This window comes from Chelonoidis abingdonii, chromosome 22 (genome assembly GCF_003597395.2).
Source record: "Chelonoidis abingdonii isolate Lonesome George chromosome 22, CheloAbing_2.0, whole genome shotgun sequence".
Taxonomy (NCBI): domain Eukaryota; kingdom Metazoa; phylum Chordata; order Testudines; family Testudinidae; genus Chelonoidis; species Chelonoidis abingdonii.
The window spans coordinates 31,142,529-31,163,975 of NC_133790.1; the positions used below are offsets into that span (position 1 = coordinate 31,142,529).

General features: G+C 40.3%; 1 protein-coding gene across 3 annotated transcripts in view; it reads left to right on the top strand.

Annotated features, from left to right (window-relative positions):
• The window catches only part of EWSR1 (EWS RNA binding protein 1), a 39,353-nt gene that overhangs the window by 505 nt on the left and 17,401 nt on the right, over positions 1-21,447 (top strand). For all 3 annotated transcript variants that reach the window (XR_012654730.1, XM_032764653.2, XM_032764655.2), the window contains exons 2-5: positions 6,925-6,961; positions 7,250-7,301; positions 12,443-12,566; positions 19,447-19,633. Coding sequence is in view for 2 of the 3 variants with exons in the window: in XM_032764653.2 (XP_032620544.1) it covers positions 6,925-6,961; positions 7,250-7,301; positions 12,443-12,566; positions 19,447-19,633 (400 nt within the window). In the remaining variant the exon portion in view is untranslated. The remainder of the gene's footprint in view (positions 1-6,924; positions 6,962-7,249; positions 7,302-12,442; positions 12,567-19,446; positions 19,634-21,447) is intronic.

Below are 21,447 nucleotides of genomic sequence, written 5' to 3' on the forward strand. Positions count from 1 at the left end.
CGCGGGGGGCCAATGGCGGAGCCTGAAGCAGGGGGCCGGGGCGTGGGGCCGCGGCATCCCCTTGTCCAGCTCTGCCCTGGCCGCGCCCCTGGGGACGAGCCCGCGGGGAGCTCCGGGGTGCGGCCACGCGCCGGTTTGGGGCCAGATTGATACAAACCTTTAGGCCTGTGGCATCTAAACGCCTTTGGAAAGCGGGGCTTGTCTTCCCAGGGCTCTGCTGTGCTGTCCTCGTCACAGCGCAGCGAATGGGCACTGCAGTTCCTGCAGGAGAAGTGGCTCATTTTCATAAGCCTAAAAACTGATGAGAAGTTCAGTGTTCCGTAGAAATGTGCTAAATGTAGCGAAACCTCTGTCCTGCTGAGGCTGGGCTTGTGAGATGGATGTTGTGTTAAAAGGCATTTACCGTTGAAGGTTTGGACTGTGGTGTGGTAATGAAGATTGGGGCTCACTAGACAATTAGGTTCCTAGAAAATCTTTACTCATCGTGCGCTGTCTTTTCTTTTAACTCTTTCGGATTTAAGTGCTCTGCCTGCTTATTGCCAAAAGTGAGAACGCTTGTGTACTTCAACATCTGTTACCTAATCTGTATATCCCATTTTGCACCAAAACACAACGCAAAAACCACATCATCTCTAGTACTTCAAAGCAGTTTTAGCAAATTATTTTTGAAGGATGTCTTTAAAAATTTTTTTAAATATTTAAATTTCCACTACATGTGTCCGATGAAGTGGGTGTTCACCCACGAAAGCTCATGCTCCAAAATGTCTGTTAGTCTATAAGGTGCCACAGGACTCTTTCTGCTTTTAAAATATAGAAAATTGGCTAAGGAATGAGAGTGTGCTTTTGTTGGTACAAAACTTACAAGGTATTAGATTATTCGTTACAAGTCCCATCTTGTATTGTTGTCATGGTCAAAGTGCATTCTTAAGTAACCTTTACATTAATATCCTCTTGTGTATTGTTCAAAATTTACTGCTCCTCACTCGGTTTTGGCAACTGTCCTCTCTAGGATCCAGCTTCACTAACTATTGCTAACTGCTTTGCAAACGTGGAAGTATAGAATGGCTGGCTCTGCATGAGTCAGAGCAGCTGCTGGTTTAAGAGATGATCTGAAAGAGTGGGAGAACAGTTCTCCCATTATTGCCCCTCTAAAATCACTAATTATTCTGTACACTTCTCATTTTTTGATGGCAAGTGCCCCATCTGCATAGATGTTCTTAAAGCATATATTCATACTTGATAGTAGATAATGAAAATTATCTTAAATTAGGGGTTGATGGTTAGTGCTAATATAGTGCTTTCTCTTTCTGGCTTAACATCAGATTAATTGCCCTGGAGAGAGACTGATCTTTGCCCATCTTTCAGACCAAGGAGTAAGTGATTACACCAAAGCATTAAAATTCCAAGATCTAGAAACAGTCGTCTTCAGTTTTAGGGTATATATCTACAGGTATTTACATCTCCATGTAAGCAAAAAGAGGGGCTGAATAACAGTTTTGTTAATATAATTACATGACTAAAGATCTTTTGCAAAGTACACATTTGAATATAGAGTTAGCACATCAGCAGCTTTTCATCAGCATGTGTTGTTGCTGGGATCACAGAACAACTAGGATTAAGTATTTGGCTAGAGTAAAAGCAAAAGTGCCTCTATTGAAAATTGTGTATCAAAATGGAGGAACTGTAGTTCTGTTCTACTTGTTAGTCATGTAATACATTCAGTAATAGTGTAATGCAAAATGCCTAGGATTTCTTAAGGAAATACAACTTTAACTACTGAAACTCAAGTTTTCTATAGGAGTAGAGCAGGAAATAAGATGGATAGGGCCATTACAATCCCTCTCCACATTAGGACTCAGTACTTGAAGTTTATTTTAAAATATGCTATGGGCTAATATTGTTCTAAAACATTTTTTTTAATGTGGATTAAACATTTACATCTGGTCCACATAGGCAGGCTAAACTGCAAAAATTGTCTTTGGTAAATGTTTGTTGAGCCTCATTGTGGATGTGGTTTATATAGCAGTGAAAAGATGAGTAGACTAATATTTGGCCAACAGATATGTCATGAAATCCTGTGATGAATATACCGGTTTACATTATGTTTCAGTTGTATTGGATAGATAGTAGATTAACTTTTTCTGGGACTGTGATAGAGCCTAGTACAGACAAAGGTGTTTTCACTGTTTGGGAGTACGGATAAGAGTCCATCTATGCTAAACAATGGAATTGTGGTGTAACTAAGGACCTGTTATATTGTGGTTTGTTTGGTAGCCTTTCTGGCACCAGAGCAGCACCAGAGTGTTCATATACAAAACTTGGACAGTATTTCTTTACTCACCAAGGGTCCTCTTTGTCTTACGAAAGGACACATCAGAGAAGCCTAAATCTGCTGCAGTATGCCTTTAATTTGAACACAGTGATTCTTGCAGCTTATCTTTAGAAATCAGTACAGTGAAGGTATTTAAACAGATTTCTAGAGCTTTAACACCAGAAAACAGGATGGATAAAAATTCATGCTGCTTTTTAAAAAAAAAAAAATTAAGTACAGGTTTAGTTTTTTAAATAAACATTTAAAATTATCTTTGAAATTGACAACCTATGTTGTCTTAAATTTATTATAATCTATTAAAATAATTTCAACTAAAAATATTAAGCAGTACATGTTTAATCTGAATAAAAAGTATGTAATAGGATGCAATCTTCTAGTTCTAAAATTTTGAAGAATGTGGTAATCAAATAAGCAGTTCACTAACCAGTTTTAAATGTAAACCGTGTTTTGATTTATTTATTTATTTATCCAGCACATTTAAGGTAGTTTTATTTAATAACAAGTGCTGGATTTGTGCACTTCTGATTTAATTTTAATTTCATTCAAATACTACTTGATACAAATCATAAGGAAACAATCATCTGATTAAAAATTAATCTAGATAATTGGTTAAATAAATGTGTATAGCTGTAATGTATCCTCCTTGCTAGCAAAAAAGTGCCACTTGTAGTGTAAGTTAGTTGCAAATCTACATATTTTAGTGATTTACCAATCAATGGGAATCAACCAAGAAACTAACTAAAGTGCAAATGCAAAACATGACAAAAACACCCCACATTGATTTAAATCAAGGGTTCCTGACCTTTTTTTAATTGGTGCACTCTGCTAGAAAACTTGCAGTACTGACAAGTTAGTTTGATTCATGTTTTTTATTTTTAAATTTAGTGTTTAGTGATTTACTTTCCTCCATGCGTACTAAGTTCTTTTATGGGTGCTTTTCACTTAGTTTCTGACAGATGACTTTTTTCTTTGGAGGAAACCAGTGAAGCATTTCTTTGGAAGAAAACGCAATTGTACATTAGTGTTGCAAAAAATTATAAATAGGTCAAACTTTGGGCTTATCAACCTAAAGATCTAATGACTAAAACATGTAAGAGTGAAATTGTCAAAATGGTTTTAAAAAAATGTGCCTGTCTTGCCATTCCCTAAAGGAGGATGTTTTCTTCAGGGGCTGCTGTATTAGTGCTGCACCATTGCATTGTCGAGTCTCGTGAAACAGAAGAGGGCTGAAGATTCAAGTCCCATTGAAATGAGTTTTTGAAATGTTATAACCAGGGATCCCAGAAATCCATTTGCCATGGAAAAATGTGGCATTTGCATTTTTATGGCAAATTTTTATTTTTTACATTTTATGAAGAAATGCAATTGTATATTAACTATGGTGGAACCCCATTTATCTGATCTAATTGGGACTGGGGCTACACTGGATAAGCAAAAATCTGAATAATCCGGAGAATGGGCAAAAAGCCTCAGGCCGAGGCAGCAGGGCTTGAGCTGTCAGTGGGAGACCGTGGTGGCTGAGGCTGAAGCTCTTTGTCCATGTTCCAGATTACCTGAATTTTTGCTTATCCGATCTGGCCCCAGTCCAATTAGATCGGACAAACGGGGTTCCACTGTATAATATGGCTAAAAAACACTGGATTTTTTACTTGGACATTTTTTTTTATATAACGGAAAGCTGGGATCCCTTGTTATTAACAATTAACCAAAATATTTCTTATTTAAAATGTTCACTAGTCCACTCAAGCACATTAGAAAAGGGAAGTTAAAGACAGATTTCATAATGTATTTATTAAACTGATTAGAGTCCTAGTGGTAAAAACACTGTCTTAGGTTGTTTAAAGGAAATAAAAGGGGAGATGAGGGGGAAAAAAAGTGTTACAAGTAACTGAAGATTGCATAGTAAAGATTCTCAAATTTGGGGCTGTTTCTGAAGCTCAGCTCGTTGTGGGTGTAGTAATTTGCTTGCCAATGTCCTTCCGCTGAGCAACAAGAGCAATGGGTCTCAAACTGTTTTACTAGTGACCCCTTTCACACAGCAAGCCTCTGAGTGCAACCCCCTCATAAATTACGCACACTTTTAAATATATTTAACACAATTATAAATGCTGAAGGCAAGCAGGGTTTGAGGTGGAGGTTGACAGCTTGCAACCCCCCCATGTAATAACCTCGCGACCCCTTGAGGGGTCCAACCCCCAGTTTGAGAACCCCTGAGCAAGAGGAAGCAGAGCTGGGGACTCACCTGTCTCATTTCAGCACATAAGTGGTGGCCATATGTACATATGCTCCCCAGCGGCAAGAAATAGTCTCAAAAGTGTTGAGTATGTTCAATGAAGCAGAACAGCTGCAAAAGGAGGACTGAAACTGGGAAGATGAGGATGGGGATCGGAACAGATTTTGGGAGTGCGTGGTGGACAGAGGAATGGATGGGGGAGTTGATAGACACTGTATATAGAAAATAAGGGGAAGGAGGGGGAGGGAGAGTTGGTTAGGAATAAGATAAGGTGAAGCAAACCTGGAAGGAAAGGAAGGAAGTTAAGACGTAAACACGCTTCTATCCCGATATAACGCTGTCCTTGGGAGCCAAAAAATCTTACTGCATTATATTGAACTTGCTTTGATCCACCTGAGTGTGCAGGCCCCCCCCACCCCCAGCCCCAGCACTGCTTTACTGTGTTATATCTGAATTCGTGTTATATCGAGGTAGAGGTGTAGCATGATGAACACTGAGGTGAAGGAAAGCAATACAAGGTATGAAAGAAAATGTTGTGAAAGAAACAAATGGCATTGCTCATTTTAAGTCAACTTTAATTATTTTGTTAAATGAACGTTTTAAAGACTGAAATGATAATGCATCTGAGCTGGGAATGGGCATACATTTTAAATATCTATAAAAGGCAGAGTCAAAGAATTGGACATAGCAAGTTGTAAATTTTAAAAAATGTTGAATGTAAAAATATTTAGAAAAAACAATGCTAGAATATAGTCTAATTTGTGTGAGGGATCTCAGGAGCTTGGAGTTTTCAGAAGAGCAGTTTAACACATTTGGTTCTTTAAGAAATGTGAGCCACTGATATACAATAAAAATACTCTTTTCAAAGAGAAACTGCTGAGCTTCAGTTCATCTGCAAATTTGACACCATAAACTCAGGATTAAACAAAGACTGTGAATGGCTTGTCAACTACAAAAGCAGTTTCTCCTCCCTTGGTATTCACACCTCAACTGCTAGAAGAGGGCCTCATCCTCCCTGATTGAACTAACCTCGTTATCTCTAGACTGATTCTTGCCTGCATTGTTATACCTGCCTCTGGAAATTTCCCCTGCATGCATCTGATGAAGTGGGTATTCACCCACGAAAGCTCATGCTCCAATACGTCTGTTAGTCTGTAAGGTGCTACAGGATTCTTTGCTGCTTTTAATAAAAATACTACGTTTTTATATTGAACCATTGTTTATTCAGTGCCGCACACATTTCAGCTACAAGAAGCTAGAACGATAAATGAAAGAATTAAAGCAGATCCTTGAATTCCGCAGTCAGACTCCTCAGGTTTTTTTACTTCAGTTTTCTTGCCTATACTAGCTAACCCGAGGTATTGTCAAAATAAAAATATATACATCTGTTCCCATTTGGGACTACTTCAATTTTTGCAAGAAAATTGTAGCAATATCTGGTCCCAAACTGCTTTCAGCTAAATTAGATGCCTTAGTCTGAGCGGTTGTAGCAGTGTTTCTCAACATTTTTGATACCAGAGACCAGCTTGCTGCCTTCCTGATTGTGTCTGGGAGATCTCAGGGACCAGTTGTTGAGAAACACTAATTTAGAGAATGCATAGATAGAGTTTGAACAATGTCCGATTTTTCCATACTCTGTTAATCACACTTCCCTTACCCTGGAAGCATTCAAAAGTAGTAATTTGTTTGGCGACTAAGGCCTTGACCTGTTGAGGAACTTCTGCTACCACTTGTTCTTGATGTCTGAAAGGCAACTAAAAACACTTCATAACTTTCAGTGAAGCTTTGCATTTATGATCTATAATAATCTAAAATATAGCATTGTCTTTGATCAAGGGGATGTGGTGGGTGGGAATATAAAAACTCATTGCCAACTGAATATCTTGGATTTTGACACAAACTTTTAAGCGACCTACCAGTGAATCATTTTTGGCCTTTTAAAGTCAAAATACAAGGAGCAGGGCCTTATTTTAGCTTCTTCAATTTTAAATAGTTTGGAGCAAAGCCTCCTGAAACTGACCTTGTCTTAAAGGGGCCAGGCATAATGTTTCTTTAAAAAACAAAAACAAAAAAAATCCTGCTGCTTCAGTAGCTGGGTGCCATCCAAGGTGACAAATTAAAATAGGGTAACCCAAGATAGCTGGAAGCACCAGGTAACAAAGGGAAAGTTTTTGCCTCCAAACCAAAATGCCTAATAAATGTGTTTATTTTTAGCACCTTTGAAACACTGGTTTCTGGTTGTTTATAATGGTTTCTCCTCTTCCAAGCAGCTGGAAGAGATTCTGGCAACTACACTCTTATACCATTAATTTTATTAGCTGTCTTTGTCAACGTTCTTTCTCTTACTTCTTTCCTGCAGACTATAGTACCTATAGCCAAGCTGCAGCCCAGCAAGGGTAAGTAACATTATAGTCTCCATTTGTGTTTTTAAAAGGCATACAATAGCTTCCTCTTTAGTGAAGATTAGGTATATAGTGTTGTATTTCTTAACTTGTGTGTGTGTGTAGATTTCTAAATAAAAAATGGATTCTACTGTTTTCTTTAAATTAGACCTTTTATATTCTGTTACCAAGAACTACAACAAAAATAGTTTGGGAACATTGAAAATGTTTGTGTAAAGTATATATTACACAATTCAATAGTGTATATCTGCGTTTTAAAATTTCATTACATTCTTTTTATAGCTACAGTGCTTATGCAGCTCAGCCAGCTCAAGGATATGCACAGACAACCCAGGTAAAACATGGGGCATTTTCATAACAGCTACTGAGTCACATGTCTACCAGTATAAACTAAGCCAGACTTGACCAGCCATTAAATAACCAAAGAAAAAGACTGAGCTTTAATGTGAAATATGTTGGAAAGTTTTCTGATAACATTTTAGATTGTGTAGAAGCCTTCCTTAAAGGGACATCAACCATAAAATCTGGAACTGTTCACTTACTGTTAAGAATTTCTTAGCCTACTGCTGTAACTGAGAGAATTGAGAGAAAATAATTCTTGGCGTGTATTTAACAGTTTCCCTGTTTGTGAATATTTAATTCAGCAGTGCAGGAGAGAGAAACCTGTTGAAGTAGGGAAGTGTAATTTGCAAAGTTGCAGCAGTCATTGGATGGAATGGGAAGAGAATAGACTTTAGGTACAGATATTATACCAGAAACAATTGTTAACACTTGAAATTGAGTAGATTTCAGGCTGATGGCCATCAAAAGGAAACTAAAATGTTTGGGTTTAAAAAAAAATCTTAAGGATCCAGATTATGTAGACACAAACATCAAATACATTTTAAAGGAATACTGCGTTTCCTTCTAAAACGCTAGTTTAGGTTTCTGTGTTTCTGCTAGCATCATTTGATAGCTTCACTTTCCAGGGAGCTGCATGCCTTACTCTGCAGCAGTAAGGTACCAACTGTTGCCAGAGAAATACAGTCTTTGTGATTGGGCCTCCTTAATCAGTGACCTACACACTAATTTTTGTTTACATAATTGTATTGATGAAAAATGACTTTAGAACTAGATATAGCAGTTCTCAAACTGTGGGTCGGGACCCCAATGTGGGTTGTGACACCATTTAAATAGGGTTGCTAGGGCTGGGATTAGACTTGCTGGAGCCAAAGCCTGAGCCCCACTGCCCAGGGCTGAAGCCGAAGCACAAGGGCTTCCGCCCTGGATGGTGGGACTGAGGTTATAAGCCCCCTCACCTGGGGCTGAAGCCCTATGGCCTTGGTCCCCCTGCCCGGGGTGGTGGGGCTTTGTCTTTGGCAGGGCTCGGCCTTCTGGGGTCATGTAGTAACTTTTGTTCTCAGAAGGGGGTTGAAGTGCACTGAAGTTTGAGAATCCCTGAGGTAGAGTAATAGGCATCCTTCAGTCTCAAGAAACCATGGTTATGCGCCCCTGAAAGGTAAAGAATTTACTCAGTTGGTTTTATGTCAGCCACGAGAGTGGCTGAAGAGACCCACTCAAGAGAAACAATCTCTGCCACATCTGTCACGTTTAAGCCCTTTGGGCTCTGCCTTCTGCAAGCTCTTTCCTCCTCTGTTAAGCTGGACTGCTTCCTCTCACAACTCTGGAGACCTTTGTTAAGCTCTTGTTTCCAAAGGCTGCAGTCTTGAGTGTGATCTTCCCGTTTGTCCACATCCATGTCCATTTCTTTGAGGTCTCGCTTGCACACATCCTTGAAATGCAATTTTGGATGTCCTTTGGGTCTTTTTCCTAATGCCAATTCGCTGTGGAGGGTGCCCTTTGGGATGTGCCCATCATTAATTCAACATACATGCCCAAGCCAACAGAAGTGTCTATCTGTTTGGGAAGAGTTTGCATGCTGGTTGTGCTGGCCCGTTTGAGCACCTCAGTGTTGGTGACGGTCCCTCCAGAAGATTCCAAAGATTTGATGAAGGCAACACACATGAAAGCTGTTCAGCCTCTTTTCCTGAAGGGAGTACAAGGTCCGTGTCTCCCTTACATACAAAAATGTGCTGATAACACACACAATACACACATCTTTGCATGTTCTGTGAGTTTGTTGTTTTGCCATACCCTCTTGTTCAGTCTAGACATTGTTGTGGCAGCTTTTCCGATCCGGATGTTGAGTTCTGTTTCAAGTGAAAGGTTGACTGTGAGAGTGGACCCCAGGTATGTGAACTCGTTCACCGCTTCAAGTTCATAGTTGTTGATCTTAATGGAGGCTGCTTCCTCAACTCCTTGGCACATTTACTCTTTTTTAGGCTTATAGTAAGCCTGAAGTCAGGCAGGCTTTGGAAAAACTGTCCATTAGGCTTTGAAGATGTGCTTCTGTGTGCGTTGTCACTGCTGCATCATTAGCAAAGAGAAGGTGTTGGATAAGGGCCTCCTGAGTCTTGGTTTTAGATCTGAGTCTTGCAAGATTGAACAGCTTTCCATCAGATCTTGTGTGCAAGTAGATTCCCTCAGTTGATGAGCCAAAAGCTAGTTTCAGTAGCAGGGAGATGATCCCAAACAGAGTGGGGCAAGTACACAGTCTAGCTTAACGCCGCTATGCATCTGGAAAGCCTCCAACACTGAGCCATCATATTGGACTGTGGCTTACATATTTACATGGAAGGACTGAATCATGCTTAAGAGCTTAGAGGAACATCCAATCTTCTGGACGTCCAATATTCTGAGATAGAGTATCCAAACAGATAACTCCTTTCCCCCCAAATAACTAAATAATAACAGATTCACGTTAGTCAAGCCACCAGTATGCTATAGTGCAGGAGTAGGCAATCTATGGCACGCAAGCTGATTTTCAGTGGCACTCATACTGCCCGGGTCCTGGCTGCCGGTTCGGGGGGCTCTTCATTTTAATTTAATTTTAAATGAAACTTCTTAAACATTTTTAAAACCTTTATTTAAACATTTTTAAAACCTTTATTTTACATACAACAGTAGTTTAATTATATATTATAGACTTGTAGAAGGAGACCTTCTAAAAAAGTTAAAATGTATTACTGGCATGCGAAACCTTAAATTAGAGTGAATAAATGAAGACGCGGCACACCGCTTCTGAAAGGTTGCCGACCCCTGCTATAGTGAATGTTTTGTACTTTTCTTTAGTTTTTCTAATTGTTAGAATTTAAGATTTTATGTAGATTTTTTTTTTCTGAGAAGTTTCACACTTAAAATGTTCATCTATGTTGAAAAAGAGAAGACCAAGGGCTCACTAAGACTCTGTCTGTGAGAACAACACAACTCATATTTATAGGCAAATAGTGCTTGTTACACTTGCAGCCTTTCCTCAACTTCTGATCTACTGAGCTTTCCACAAGTCAAGAAAGCTTGAAATGCTTTCACTGTGAATAGGCTGTCCTCCTTTAGGATTTGCAATTTGAAGTCAATGAGACATGGTCCTAAGTCACATCAGGCTTGTCTTCACTGCATTTTTAGCTTGAGATATAACTTGAGCTTTGCTCCTCACCCACACGCAGATCTTGTTCACACACAAATCTCTAGCATGAGAAATGTGGTGCTTTAAGCGTACGTAGGTGAAGGAGAGTATTTGAAGCTCCAGCTAGTAATTCAGTGGGGGTGCAGCAGCTCCAGTTACAGCAACTCAACTGCTAATCTGATCACTGTACTAGAACAATCACTCTGTGGGTATCTACACTACAGCTCCCAGCCCAAGTAGACAGACTCACTTGAGCTAGCATGCTAAAAATAGCAGTGTGTCTGTTGCAGCATGGTCAGTTACCTGAGCTCAGACCCATAGGTCAGCCAGGCTTGGGCTTGGGTTGCTAGCAGCAGCCTGAGTTGTCACCCATGCTGCAATGTCCATACTGCTATTTTTAGCATGCTAGTTTAAGTGGAGCTAGCCTGAGTCTGGCTACCCAGGCTCAGAGGCACAGACCCAGCTGCAGTGTAGACATATCATGTGCTGCTAATCACTCTGTAGTTTGTGTGTTTCCCAGGATGACACTGGAGGTAGGCTAGCTCAACTGGTGTAATAAGCCTCCTTAGGTGCTTTTGAAAATCATGCCCTCAAGTACCTCGATATGGGTTTAGGCTCCTACTTTTGAAAATGTTCACAACAATTTTGTTAATGCTTTGAAAGCCTAAGTAACATTTCACAGTTAATGCTGAAGGAATTTTGTTTTGAAGGGTCAAAGATTTTATTCCACCAAGAAAAGTTTTAATAAAAAGTGTGTGTTTTAGCTCCTCAGGCTGCATGCACATATATTCATATGATTAACTTTAAACATGTGAGTATACCTGTCAGAGTCTGTAGGAAGCCTGGGATTATGCATGTGGATAAAGTTATGTATTTGTGTTTGCAGGATCAAGGGCTTAGTTTTCAATATTTTGTTTGGGTGTGGGGTTTGTAAAATTCTAGTAGATACCAGTAGTGACATTTAGAAACAGCACTTATAATTTACTTGATTATAAATTTATAATCTAAAGATACGGTATCTTAAATTAGCTTTACAAAGCCTCAATCTACTGTATATACTCGTTCATAAGCCGAATTATTTTAATAAAAAAGGGAAGCACCAGAGAAGGGGGTAGGCTTATGAATGGGTATAGAGAGGGAGAGGTGGGATACCAACCCTCCCCCCCAACAGAGAGAGCAAGGAGAGACAGCACAGCCAGCAGAGACAGAAGGGAAGAGGCAGGGCCAGAGTGTGTCTGCTTCTGGCCATGCTGCTCTGCCCCCAGCCTCGGAAGTAGCTGCAGCTCCAAGACTGGCAGGCTGCAGCCATGCTCCTTGGCCCTGCCCCCAGAGCAAGCTGTGGCCACCTGGGCAGCCGGAGCAGCTCCAGCCAGGTCAGAGAATCCTCCTCTGGCCCTCCCCAGATAAGATGGGATGGGAGGGGGAGAGTGGAGGTCTGGGGCTAGGGGTGGGGTCATGTGGGGGATGGTCACAGGGGTTCCTCCCCTGACTCCCAGCTTCTCTCCCCCCTGCCAAAAAAAAAAAAAAATCCCCACTAGTTGTTGTCCTGACCTATCAGGGTAAGCAGCTGGCGCGCTGGGACACTTTGTTTACTTAAGTTTACCTCCATGCCTGTGGACGCTTGAGGCAGACAAACCATCTCGGCCCACCAGCGGCTTATCCTGATGGCCCGGGAGCCAAAGTTTGCTGACCCCTGAATTATAGGGTCAGCTTATGAACGGGTTATAAATTTTTTCCATTTTTACTTATCCATCTTGGGGGGCAGGAAGGGGTTGGCTTATAAACAAACTGGCTTATGATCGAATATATATGGTCATTTAGGTCTGTTATTAAAACAAAAATAAATTGATTTAAATTGCTCCACACTGCTGCCTTTTTACTCCGTGTCACCAAAATGACTGTTTATATGTCTCTATGTAATGAAATAAACTCATCTCAGTGCTTAAATTAAGTATATATTTTCTTTGGAGCAGGCCTATGGGCAACAGAGTTATGGAACTTATGGACAACCCACTGATGTCAGCTACACACAGGCTCAGACAACTGCAACATATGGGCAAACTGCATATGCAACTTCATATGGGCAGCCTCCAACGGGTAAGAGCCTCAACACTGTTGCATGACTTTGTTTTTACTGGGGAAAGAGCTTAGTTAAAATCTTCTACCTAAATATGAACCTAAACCATATTGAATCGATCAGGGCAGCTTTGACGTAGAAAAGGTTTTAGTCTTCCTATAGCCTTTCTTTTAGGGAATGCTCATTTAAAACGATGCTGAGATGTGGGTGGGGTAAATGCCAGGAGTAAACATACCCGTTTAATCTACAGAATGTACTTTGTTTAAAAAAAAAACAAAACAATCAAACACAAAAGCTATGTAACAATGCTCATTGGGAATGTGTACTCCGGGCATCTCTTCAGTTGCTTGAAAATCAAATTGGTTAAAGTAACTGTTTGCCTGTTCTGATAGTGTACCCTCTACTTTTTGTCTTGTGCTTTCCACAGTAGAAGGGACCAATACAGGTTTGAATATCCTGCTCACTCTTGCATGGGAAATGCTGTTTCATTCTGTCTAAACTTGTGATGTTAACCCTTTAGGTGTTTCATTTGTTTTAGCCCTAATAACATCACATTAAACATACAGTACTATTTAAAATTTGCTAGTATTTAGTGCCATTTATAAGTTCCATGTCTATATAATGAGTACCATTGACAAACTCCTGAGTGCCATGCTCTATGAATAAAACTTTCCAAGCAATCTAGTGACAGCTGTACCAAGATGTTCCAGATGAATATAACCTAGCTGTCTTTGCCATTTCCTAAAGGGTAAACAGCATGATTAGACACGTTCAGATTGTTCTTATCACCACCTTTGCATGTTCCATGTTATGTCTATGGGTTTCCAGTTCAGACATATACTTGACATCTTCATAAATGCTCTGTAAATTACTTAACTTGTGCTTTTTAAACTGGAGTCTTGTGCATAAAAATACCTTAATATTTTTACTTTTAAAAAACTGATCTGGAGAGACTTGATATATCATTTGAAGACTATATTCTGGTACACTCAATTTGAACCAGGAGTCCATGCAAAAAAGTAGTCTCTAGTGGTTCCTAAAGGTTCCCTAGGAATATCCAGGGCATACAGGTAGTGCTTCTACTAGTATCTGGGCATAGATGGATGGATGGTAAGGTGGATGCCTTACAATGGAAACTGTGGAGAAAAAATTACCCCATAATGTATTTAATTGTGCAGTTCTTTAAGTGGGGGAGGGTTTCTTTCTGACAGTAATCTTATGCCTTGAAGAATTAGAACTGATAGTTTTTAATGATTAACAGAATATATTTGTAGACTTAAACTTTAAAAATATCTCTGAAAAAATCTCTGCTGACGCTAAGGCCTTGTCTACACTAACAAGGTAAGTTGATCCAAGTTACGCTAGTTAAGCTACATAAATTGTGTAATTTAATTGGGCGTAGCTTAGATCTATTTACAACGATGTCTGCGTTGATGGGAGAGTGCCTCCCCCATCAACTTGCGGCATCTTCACCAGACCTGCTAAGTCGATGCTGCTGCTTCTGTTGCAGCACTGCTGATTTAGCCTTTAGTGAATACATGCCCTTAATGTGCAGGGGTTATAGGAACAGTAGTCCATAATGGATTATGTTTTTTGCTTGCACCGTGTTTCGCTCAAGGTACATTTACTGGGCTATATAACAACATTAGATATTTTTCCTATGCTGCTTCCTCTCGCATCCAATAAAAAATGCCACTTAAAAAAAAATGTGGTCAGATGGAAGACCACATTGGCGTAGGTCCTGAGAATATGATTTGCATGCCTTCCTGTCCATCAGTTTGCCTCCCTGTGTTTAACTTTGGCAGAACTGCTTATATATGCTACTTATATGCACCTAGTGCCGAATGCTAAAGTCACTACACCATCCTCTCCTAGAAGATTTAGAACCGTCCAAAGGTGAACTGATAGTAGTACTGTTTTAAACAACCTGAAACCTCCTAGGGGCCTAATCCAAAATCCATCAAAGATACTGTTCAGTATGCAGCTTCTATGTTTTAGTGCTTTATAAAACATGTTGTGCTGTAAGGGACACACAGATTAACACCTTAAAAAGGATCACATTTAGACTTCCAGTCAAATTGCACTTAATTTTCCCTAGAAGCTGACTTTGTATTGCATAAGACAATTATTTAAATAGTGCTTTTTTGTCTATTTTCATAGTTAATTAAAAGGCTTTATGTTGTCTCAGAACTTTACGTTGCTCTGTGAAGCTCCTTAGAATCATAGCATCATAGAATATCAGGGTTGGAAGGGACCTGAGAAGGTCATCTAGTCCAACCCCCTGCTCAAAGCAGGACCAATCCCCAGACAGATTTTTGTCTCAGATCCCTCAATGACCCCCTCAAGGATTGAACTCACAACTGTAGGTTTAACAGGCCAGTGCTCAAACTCCCCATTGCCCTTGAAATACCACTGATGCGGGGTCTGTCTGCACGAGTAGTAGAGCTGGTTCTTCTGCACCATGATAATGGTCCAGGCTAAGGTTGTCTTTGCCTGGACCATATGCATAGGGGCATATTTTAGTCCCACATAAGAGAGGCTCAGTCAGTCTCCCCTTAGTCCCAGCCTATTTGGTCCTGTGTGGCTGGCACTGATTTGCACTTGGTGTGAGTTAATCCAAAGGTTATCAATATCTTTTATATTGTTACCCAATTTAGCAATTTTTTGGGACTCCCTTTCCCCTCTAGGCATAAAGGTTGGGAGGAAGGGTCATAACCCTGGTGACCTCTTTGTGATCTCTAGATTGAGAGTTATCTTCTGCAAATAACCAAACCCATTTTCTTTTTGCCCCCTATATCTTAGTATTATGTATTTAAAATGTCAGTACTTTAAGTTGATGGCCTTCCATCATGAAGAATTTATTATGGATGGTGAACATAATTTCCTGTGTCTTGGTTCTCACTTACAGTAAGTTTACCTATCCCGTATGTGTTAGGATTTTGCAGGAACTTATTAAACACCATAGTAGTTTATGATGCTGGCTGTTTGAATTAGAGAGAACTTTGAAAACTGCCACCACCTGAAGAGAAGCCAGCCATTTCAGAATAAATCCTTTTCAATCCAGTATTTTAGCTGAGTATTCTTTTACGATTGAATCCTTCCCTTCTAATGCAGAAAGAAGAGCTGTTTACATAAATGGGAGGTTTGTGTGCAAAAGGCTTGCTGGGTTAGATCCTATGAGAGGAACTGGAGCTGACTAAGGAATATCTTTACTGGGCTGCTTAAAGCAGATTTTGAAGTTCTTAAAGTTTCTTTTTTAGTCTATTTTGGAGACTCCCAAATTGTTCAGTAAGTGGGTGGTTACATTGTCTAAATCAGGGGTTCTCAAATGTTAGCAACCAGAGGACTCTCAATTTAATTTAAAAAGTTTTGCAGACCCCCAAAGCCCTTGCTGAGCCCCAGGCCCTGCCCCCACTCCACCCCTTCTTCCAAGGCCTCACTTCTTCCTGCTCCCACTCGGCCCCTGCCCCTCCTCTTCCCACCCCCTACCCTAAGCATACCCTGTCCACATTCCTCCCCCTCCCTCTCAGTGCCTCCTGGTTGTGTAGGAGGCACTGACAGGGAGGGGGAGGAGTTAGTGGGCCCTGCAGACCCCAGTTTGAGAGGTGTTAGTCTAAATGTACTCCCAGAATGGAATCTAATACATCAAAAGATACAGCTCTAAGTGTTTTATATTAAACTATGCTGATGTGCAGCTGAAATTAGAAGTTACAGTAAGGAGTTCCTAAATCACTAACTATTTACATATTGAGGCTTAAATATTAAAAGCACTTTTACAAATAATGTGCCAAGACTAGAGTTCACATGTGCTTAAAATTCAAGGTTCCTTTTAGTAGGACAGTTAACAGCCTTTGTGACATCTGGCAGTGTGCACGCTGCTGGCTGCTTTGCATTTGGTTTTAATAATACCATCAAATGTGTCAGGGAAAAGGGACCACAGTTGGAAAGATCTAGGTAAGGCCTTGATCCTGCAACAAGTTCTCTAAATGCAGGATTGGGACCCAAGAGCATTAGTTTGCTGTGAAGTTTACCTCTGACCACTCGGAACTGACTTACTGCAAAAACCTGATGTTGTCAGTGAGCGCTCAGGGCTTAGTTGTTTGGAACTGGGATTCATCTAACTTTAAGTTGATCAGCTAGTCATTGTGGAATGCTTTTGTGGCTGACATTTGGTTTTTTTGAGTGTTTGAACTGTTTCAATTTGCTGAACACAAAAAACTGTGCTCGTTTTACACCATTCAGCATCATCCCATTCACCTTTTTTCCTCACTAGCACACTTAGGCTTCAGAACAGGGATTTGCACTCTAGACAGAAATGAGTACCCAGGATATTATGAAAAGCAAATATTGTTGATCCAGCCTTCCTATGGGAAGGGAGAGTAAATACCTACTTGCACTTTGGCTTTTGTAGCTTGGCAGAATTGTAACAAGTGCAATTTAAAATGCTGGGATTCATGAAGAACACTTGAAGAATTATTACACGTGTGCTGGTTACTACTCAGAATGTTGAACTGAAGTTGGTTTTATAGTTTACCAGTGTAGCTGTTTTGGCATGTGCTATGAGGTAGTTTCCTCTGCTCAGTTTAAACACTGCTTCATTAACCAGTTAGGAAAAGGCTGGATTTTGTTGACAGGTCACCTACATAGCACAATGAGTAGTGAAAGCAGCCTTGTGTATTTTGAAGACACTGAGGATGAAAGGAAAAGATGCTGACTAATAAACACCACAGTACTGGAGACACTTTTGAAAATCAGGCAGTGGAAAGGAAAACTCCGGTGTAGTTAGTCTGAACACTACGTCATGTGTTCGTCTTTGTGATTACAAGTTTCTGAATTATAATAAAATTAACAAGTAAAAAGGAAGCTGTTATCTTAACTGATGAAAAATAGGACTGAGATGATGTTTTCCTGTTACTCTGTCCTCAATGCTAGCTATCAGTGCCCTTTTGCAAAATCAAGCTGAGCTGCTGGAAAATACCAGTAAAGAACATCTCCCACTCGCTAACTGGAGATAGGAGCAATGATCGATATTTCTAAAAAGTGTCAAAGATTTGTTTATATGAACTACTGTATATCTTTACCTGTGGCATATTAAATTGCTATGGTCTTCCTTTAACCAATGACATATTAAAACAGCAGAAACAATTTGACTTCCTGGTATGTTTCTTTATTGAAATACTTACTAGAGTATGCTGTTCAACATATTCATAAGTGATCCAGAAAAAGAGGTAAACAGTGAGATGACAAGTTTTGCAAATACTAAACTTCTCAAGATAGTTAAGTCCAAAGCAGACTGTGAAGCGTTACAAAAGAATCTCACAAAACTGGGTGACTGGACAACAAAATGGCAGATGAAATTTAATGTTGATAAATGCAAAGTAATGCACGGTGGAAGACAAAAGCCCAACTATACATACAAAATGATGGTGTCTAAATTAGCTGTTACTACTCAAGAAAGAGATCTTGGAGTCATTGTGGATAGTTCTCTGAAAATATCTTCTTACTGTACACCAGCAGTCAGAGAAGCTAACAGAATGTTAGGAACCATTAGGAAAGGGATAAATAAGAAGACAGTAAATATAATGCCATGATATAATCCTGGTACCCCACACCTTGAATACTGCATACAATTCACCTTATCTCAAAAAAGATATATTAGAACTGGAGAAGGTATGAGAAGGACAACACAAATGACTAGGGGCATGGAACAGTTTCCATGTGAGGAGAGATTAAAAAGACTGTTCAACTTGGAAAAGAGATGGCTGAGGGGGGATATGATAGAAGGTTATAAAATCATGAATGGTATGGAGAAAGTGAACAAGGAAGTGTTATCTCCTTCACATAACTCAAGAACCAGGGTCACCCATTGAAATTAATAGGCAGCAGGTTTAAATCACACAAATGGAAGTACTTCTCCACACAATGCAGTCAGCCTGCGAAATTCCTTGCTGTGGAGGCCAAAAATGTAACTGAGTTCAAAAATGAGTTAGATAAGGTCACGTAGTATAGGTCCATCAATAGCTAGTAGCCAAGATGGTCAGGGTGCAACTCCATGCTCTGGGTGTCCCTAAGCCTCTGACTGCCAGATGCTGGGACTGGATGACAGGGAATGGATCACTCGATAATTGCCCTGTTCTGTTCATTCCCTCTGAAGCATCTGGCATTGGCCACTGTTGGAAGTCAGGATACTGGGCTAGATGGACCATTGGTCTGACCCAGTATGGCCGTTCTTATGTAAGTGCAAAATTAAAGTTCATTCTTTACATTTCAAGAATCACTAATGATTGCAAGTACATAGTGCTTTACTGGTAACCTGTAAAGATCATCTTAAAAGTGAGCCTTACGCCTTTTGTTTGTGCTGCATTAAGGCCTAATATGGGTGTGACTTAGCTAAAAGTTTCTGTAATTGTTTGGGGTTTTTTATGTTAGAAATAACAAGAATGTTCTGACTCTTCCCTGTTTTGGAATATTTTCTACAGGTCTCTGCCTGTATTATATGGTTTTTAAATTAGATTTTGAAGTTAAATAGTAGTAAAACAATCAATCTTTAGTCTGACTGAGAAGGAAGCTTACCCTTGGTCAATCAGCTTTTTTGTTCTCAGTGATATAATTATTTCTCTAGTCATTAGTTGGACCTGGAAGACTAGCCTGGAATTTCTAATGTTTAAAGCAAAAACACTGTTTGGGGGAAACAAATTTCCGGGCCTTCATATGCCATCAAGAAGCAGAAAAGGGGCATAAGTCAATTTTTATGTTTTCAGGTTACCTATATTGCATAGTACAAGTAAAATTGGTAACATTTGTAACCTCTGGGTAAAAGTCTTTGAAGAAGAATAAAAGTAGTCTGAAATATGAAATCTAGATTGAACATCAATCTGACAAAGCTTTTGTTTGTTCTAGGTTATACCACCCCGACTGCCCCCCCAGCTTATAGTCAGCCTGTCCAGGGGTACGGCACAGCTGCCTACGATACCACCACACCCACAGTTACTACCACCCAGGCTTCTTATGCAGCACAGTCCACTTATGGCACCCAGCCTGCCTACCCAACCTATGGGCAGCAGCCTGCAACATCTGCACCTGCAAGGTAATACACACAATTTCATTTAATTTTTTTCTTTTTAAATGAGGTTCTTTCTGCTCTCCTATCAATTAGAAAGGTGGCCCCTTGACAGATCCAAGAGCAACACCGAACATGCTTGGGCCTACTCCTCTCTCTGCATATGCCTCTCCTTTTGCATTTTTGGTTTCAGCTTTGCTGCTGTATCTCAAGCTCTTTCGGTGCCTGGGAAAAGTGTGTACCTGACTTCCTCCTTCTGTGTCCAGCACAGGGTGCCAGCAATGTTACCAGGCAGTTGCCTAACACAGGAAATTCTACTGATCATCGAAACAGTGCATCTGACTGTAGATGCAGTGCTATCAAACTGTAAGATAGGAAAAAGAGTGGAAAATTAACACTTGTCTATCTTTTAGTTATGGAGTTACTTAAAGCAATAGTATTGCCTAGCATGTCATTTGGGAATGGGTGTACATGGATGACTTGATACAAAATGTCTTCAGTGTGTTTGGCCCCTGTTGACAATAGACCTCTTAGCTTAATTGTGTGTTCAGCAAATGTAAGATCATCTTTAACTAAAAAGAGGTTTAGAACAGTTATCTCTAAATCAGATTGAATGTTAAACAAAACAAGCTGATGCCATCAGGTGGCAAAGCTGTTTACAAGCATAGTGCAAGAAAATCTAGAGTGAATGGCTGAGTTAATTGGCTGTAGAATGTGATCTGTCTGGTGTTACCAGATTTGCCCATTTGTTCGGGGTATGCTCATTTATTCGGGTTACTCTTCGGGGGGCGGGGGACATGTTCTGTAATTCTATCAATGTTCAACTTGTGTCACGTGTTTTCATGTGGAGCTCTACTTCTCCCTTATATAAGTCGCCTCCTGATGGAGCTATCCTGCAGGACCTAGGTTCACTAGGGCTGGGTTCCTCCAGAACCAGATGAGTGCGCGCGCGCACACTCTAACAGAGCGAGTCTGAACAGACTGGGTCAGTCGGCACTTTCAAGCTGACCCCTTATGTGCCCCTGGGTTCAATGGACTGGGTCAAGCAGCACTTTCAAGCTGCCACCCTTATCTGTCTTTAGCTTAGGTAAAAGAAGTGTTTCTGTAGAGTAAATGGGGGAAGCTAAAAACACAAAAGCATAAAGTTCAGCAAGAGAGAGAGAAGCAACCATATTATTCAATATATAACCATAAAAGTTATATATTGAATAATAGTGATAACTACACAAGGAGGGCTAAACCAACATAACATACATTATTAAAGGTTAATACCTAAGGTAGAAAGGAAAACAGAGAGAAAGAAGGGATCTCACCCAATGCAAGAGGCTTGAACTGGTCAGGGTTCCCAGGTGATGGTGGTAGCTCAGGGTCCTGAGTGCTGGAGACAGGCAGAGCACCCAGCATGATCAGTCAGGAGAAGATGGAGTCCCAGCAGAACTGATGCATAGTTTGGATCTAAGCATCAGAACACTTACTTGAACATAGGTAGGGGTTTTTTGTAGAGAAACAACAATGGTTCAAGGGAGAACACTGGATTTGTTTATGGGTAAACTGATGACTCAAGGGTTTTCTTTAGGCTAGACAATAGGAGCTGATCACTCTTAGCTATGAGTGGTGGTTTCTTCCAGGGAGCTCACATTGCAGCTAGGCTGCCTCAGTATTTTGGATATCAGTCAAGGATTCATTACTAGAATTGGTCTGATAACTGCTGAGCTGGGTGGGGACAGGGGAGGTTCATTAACACCTGGAGCAGAGATTCCCGTGATGCAGTGCTTCCCTGCTTTTCTAGTCCCAGAGTTCAGTGCGGTTCTCTGTTCTTCATTCTGTATGCTAATCCCTGT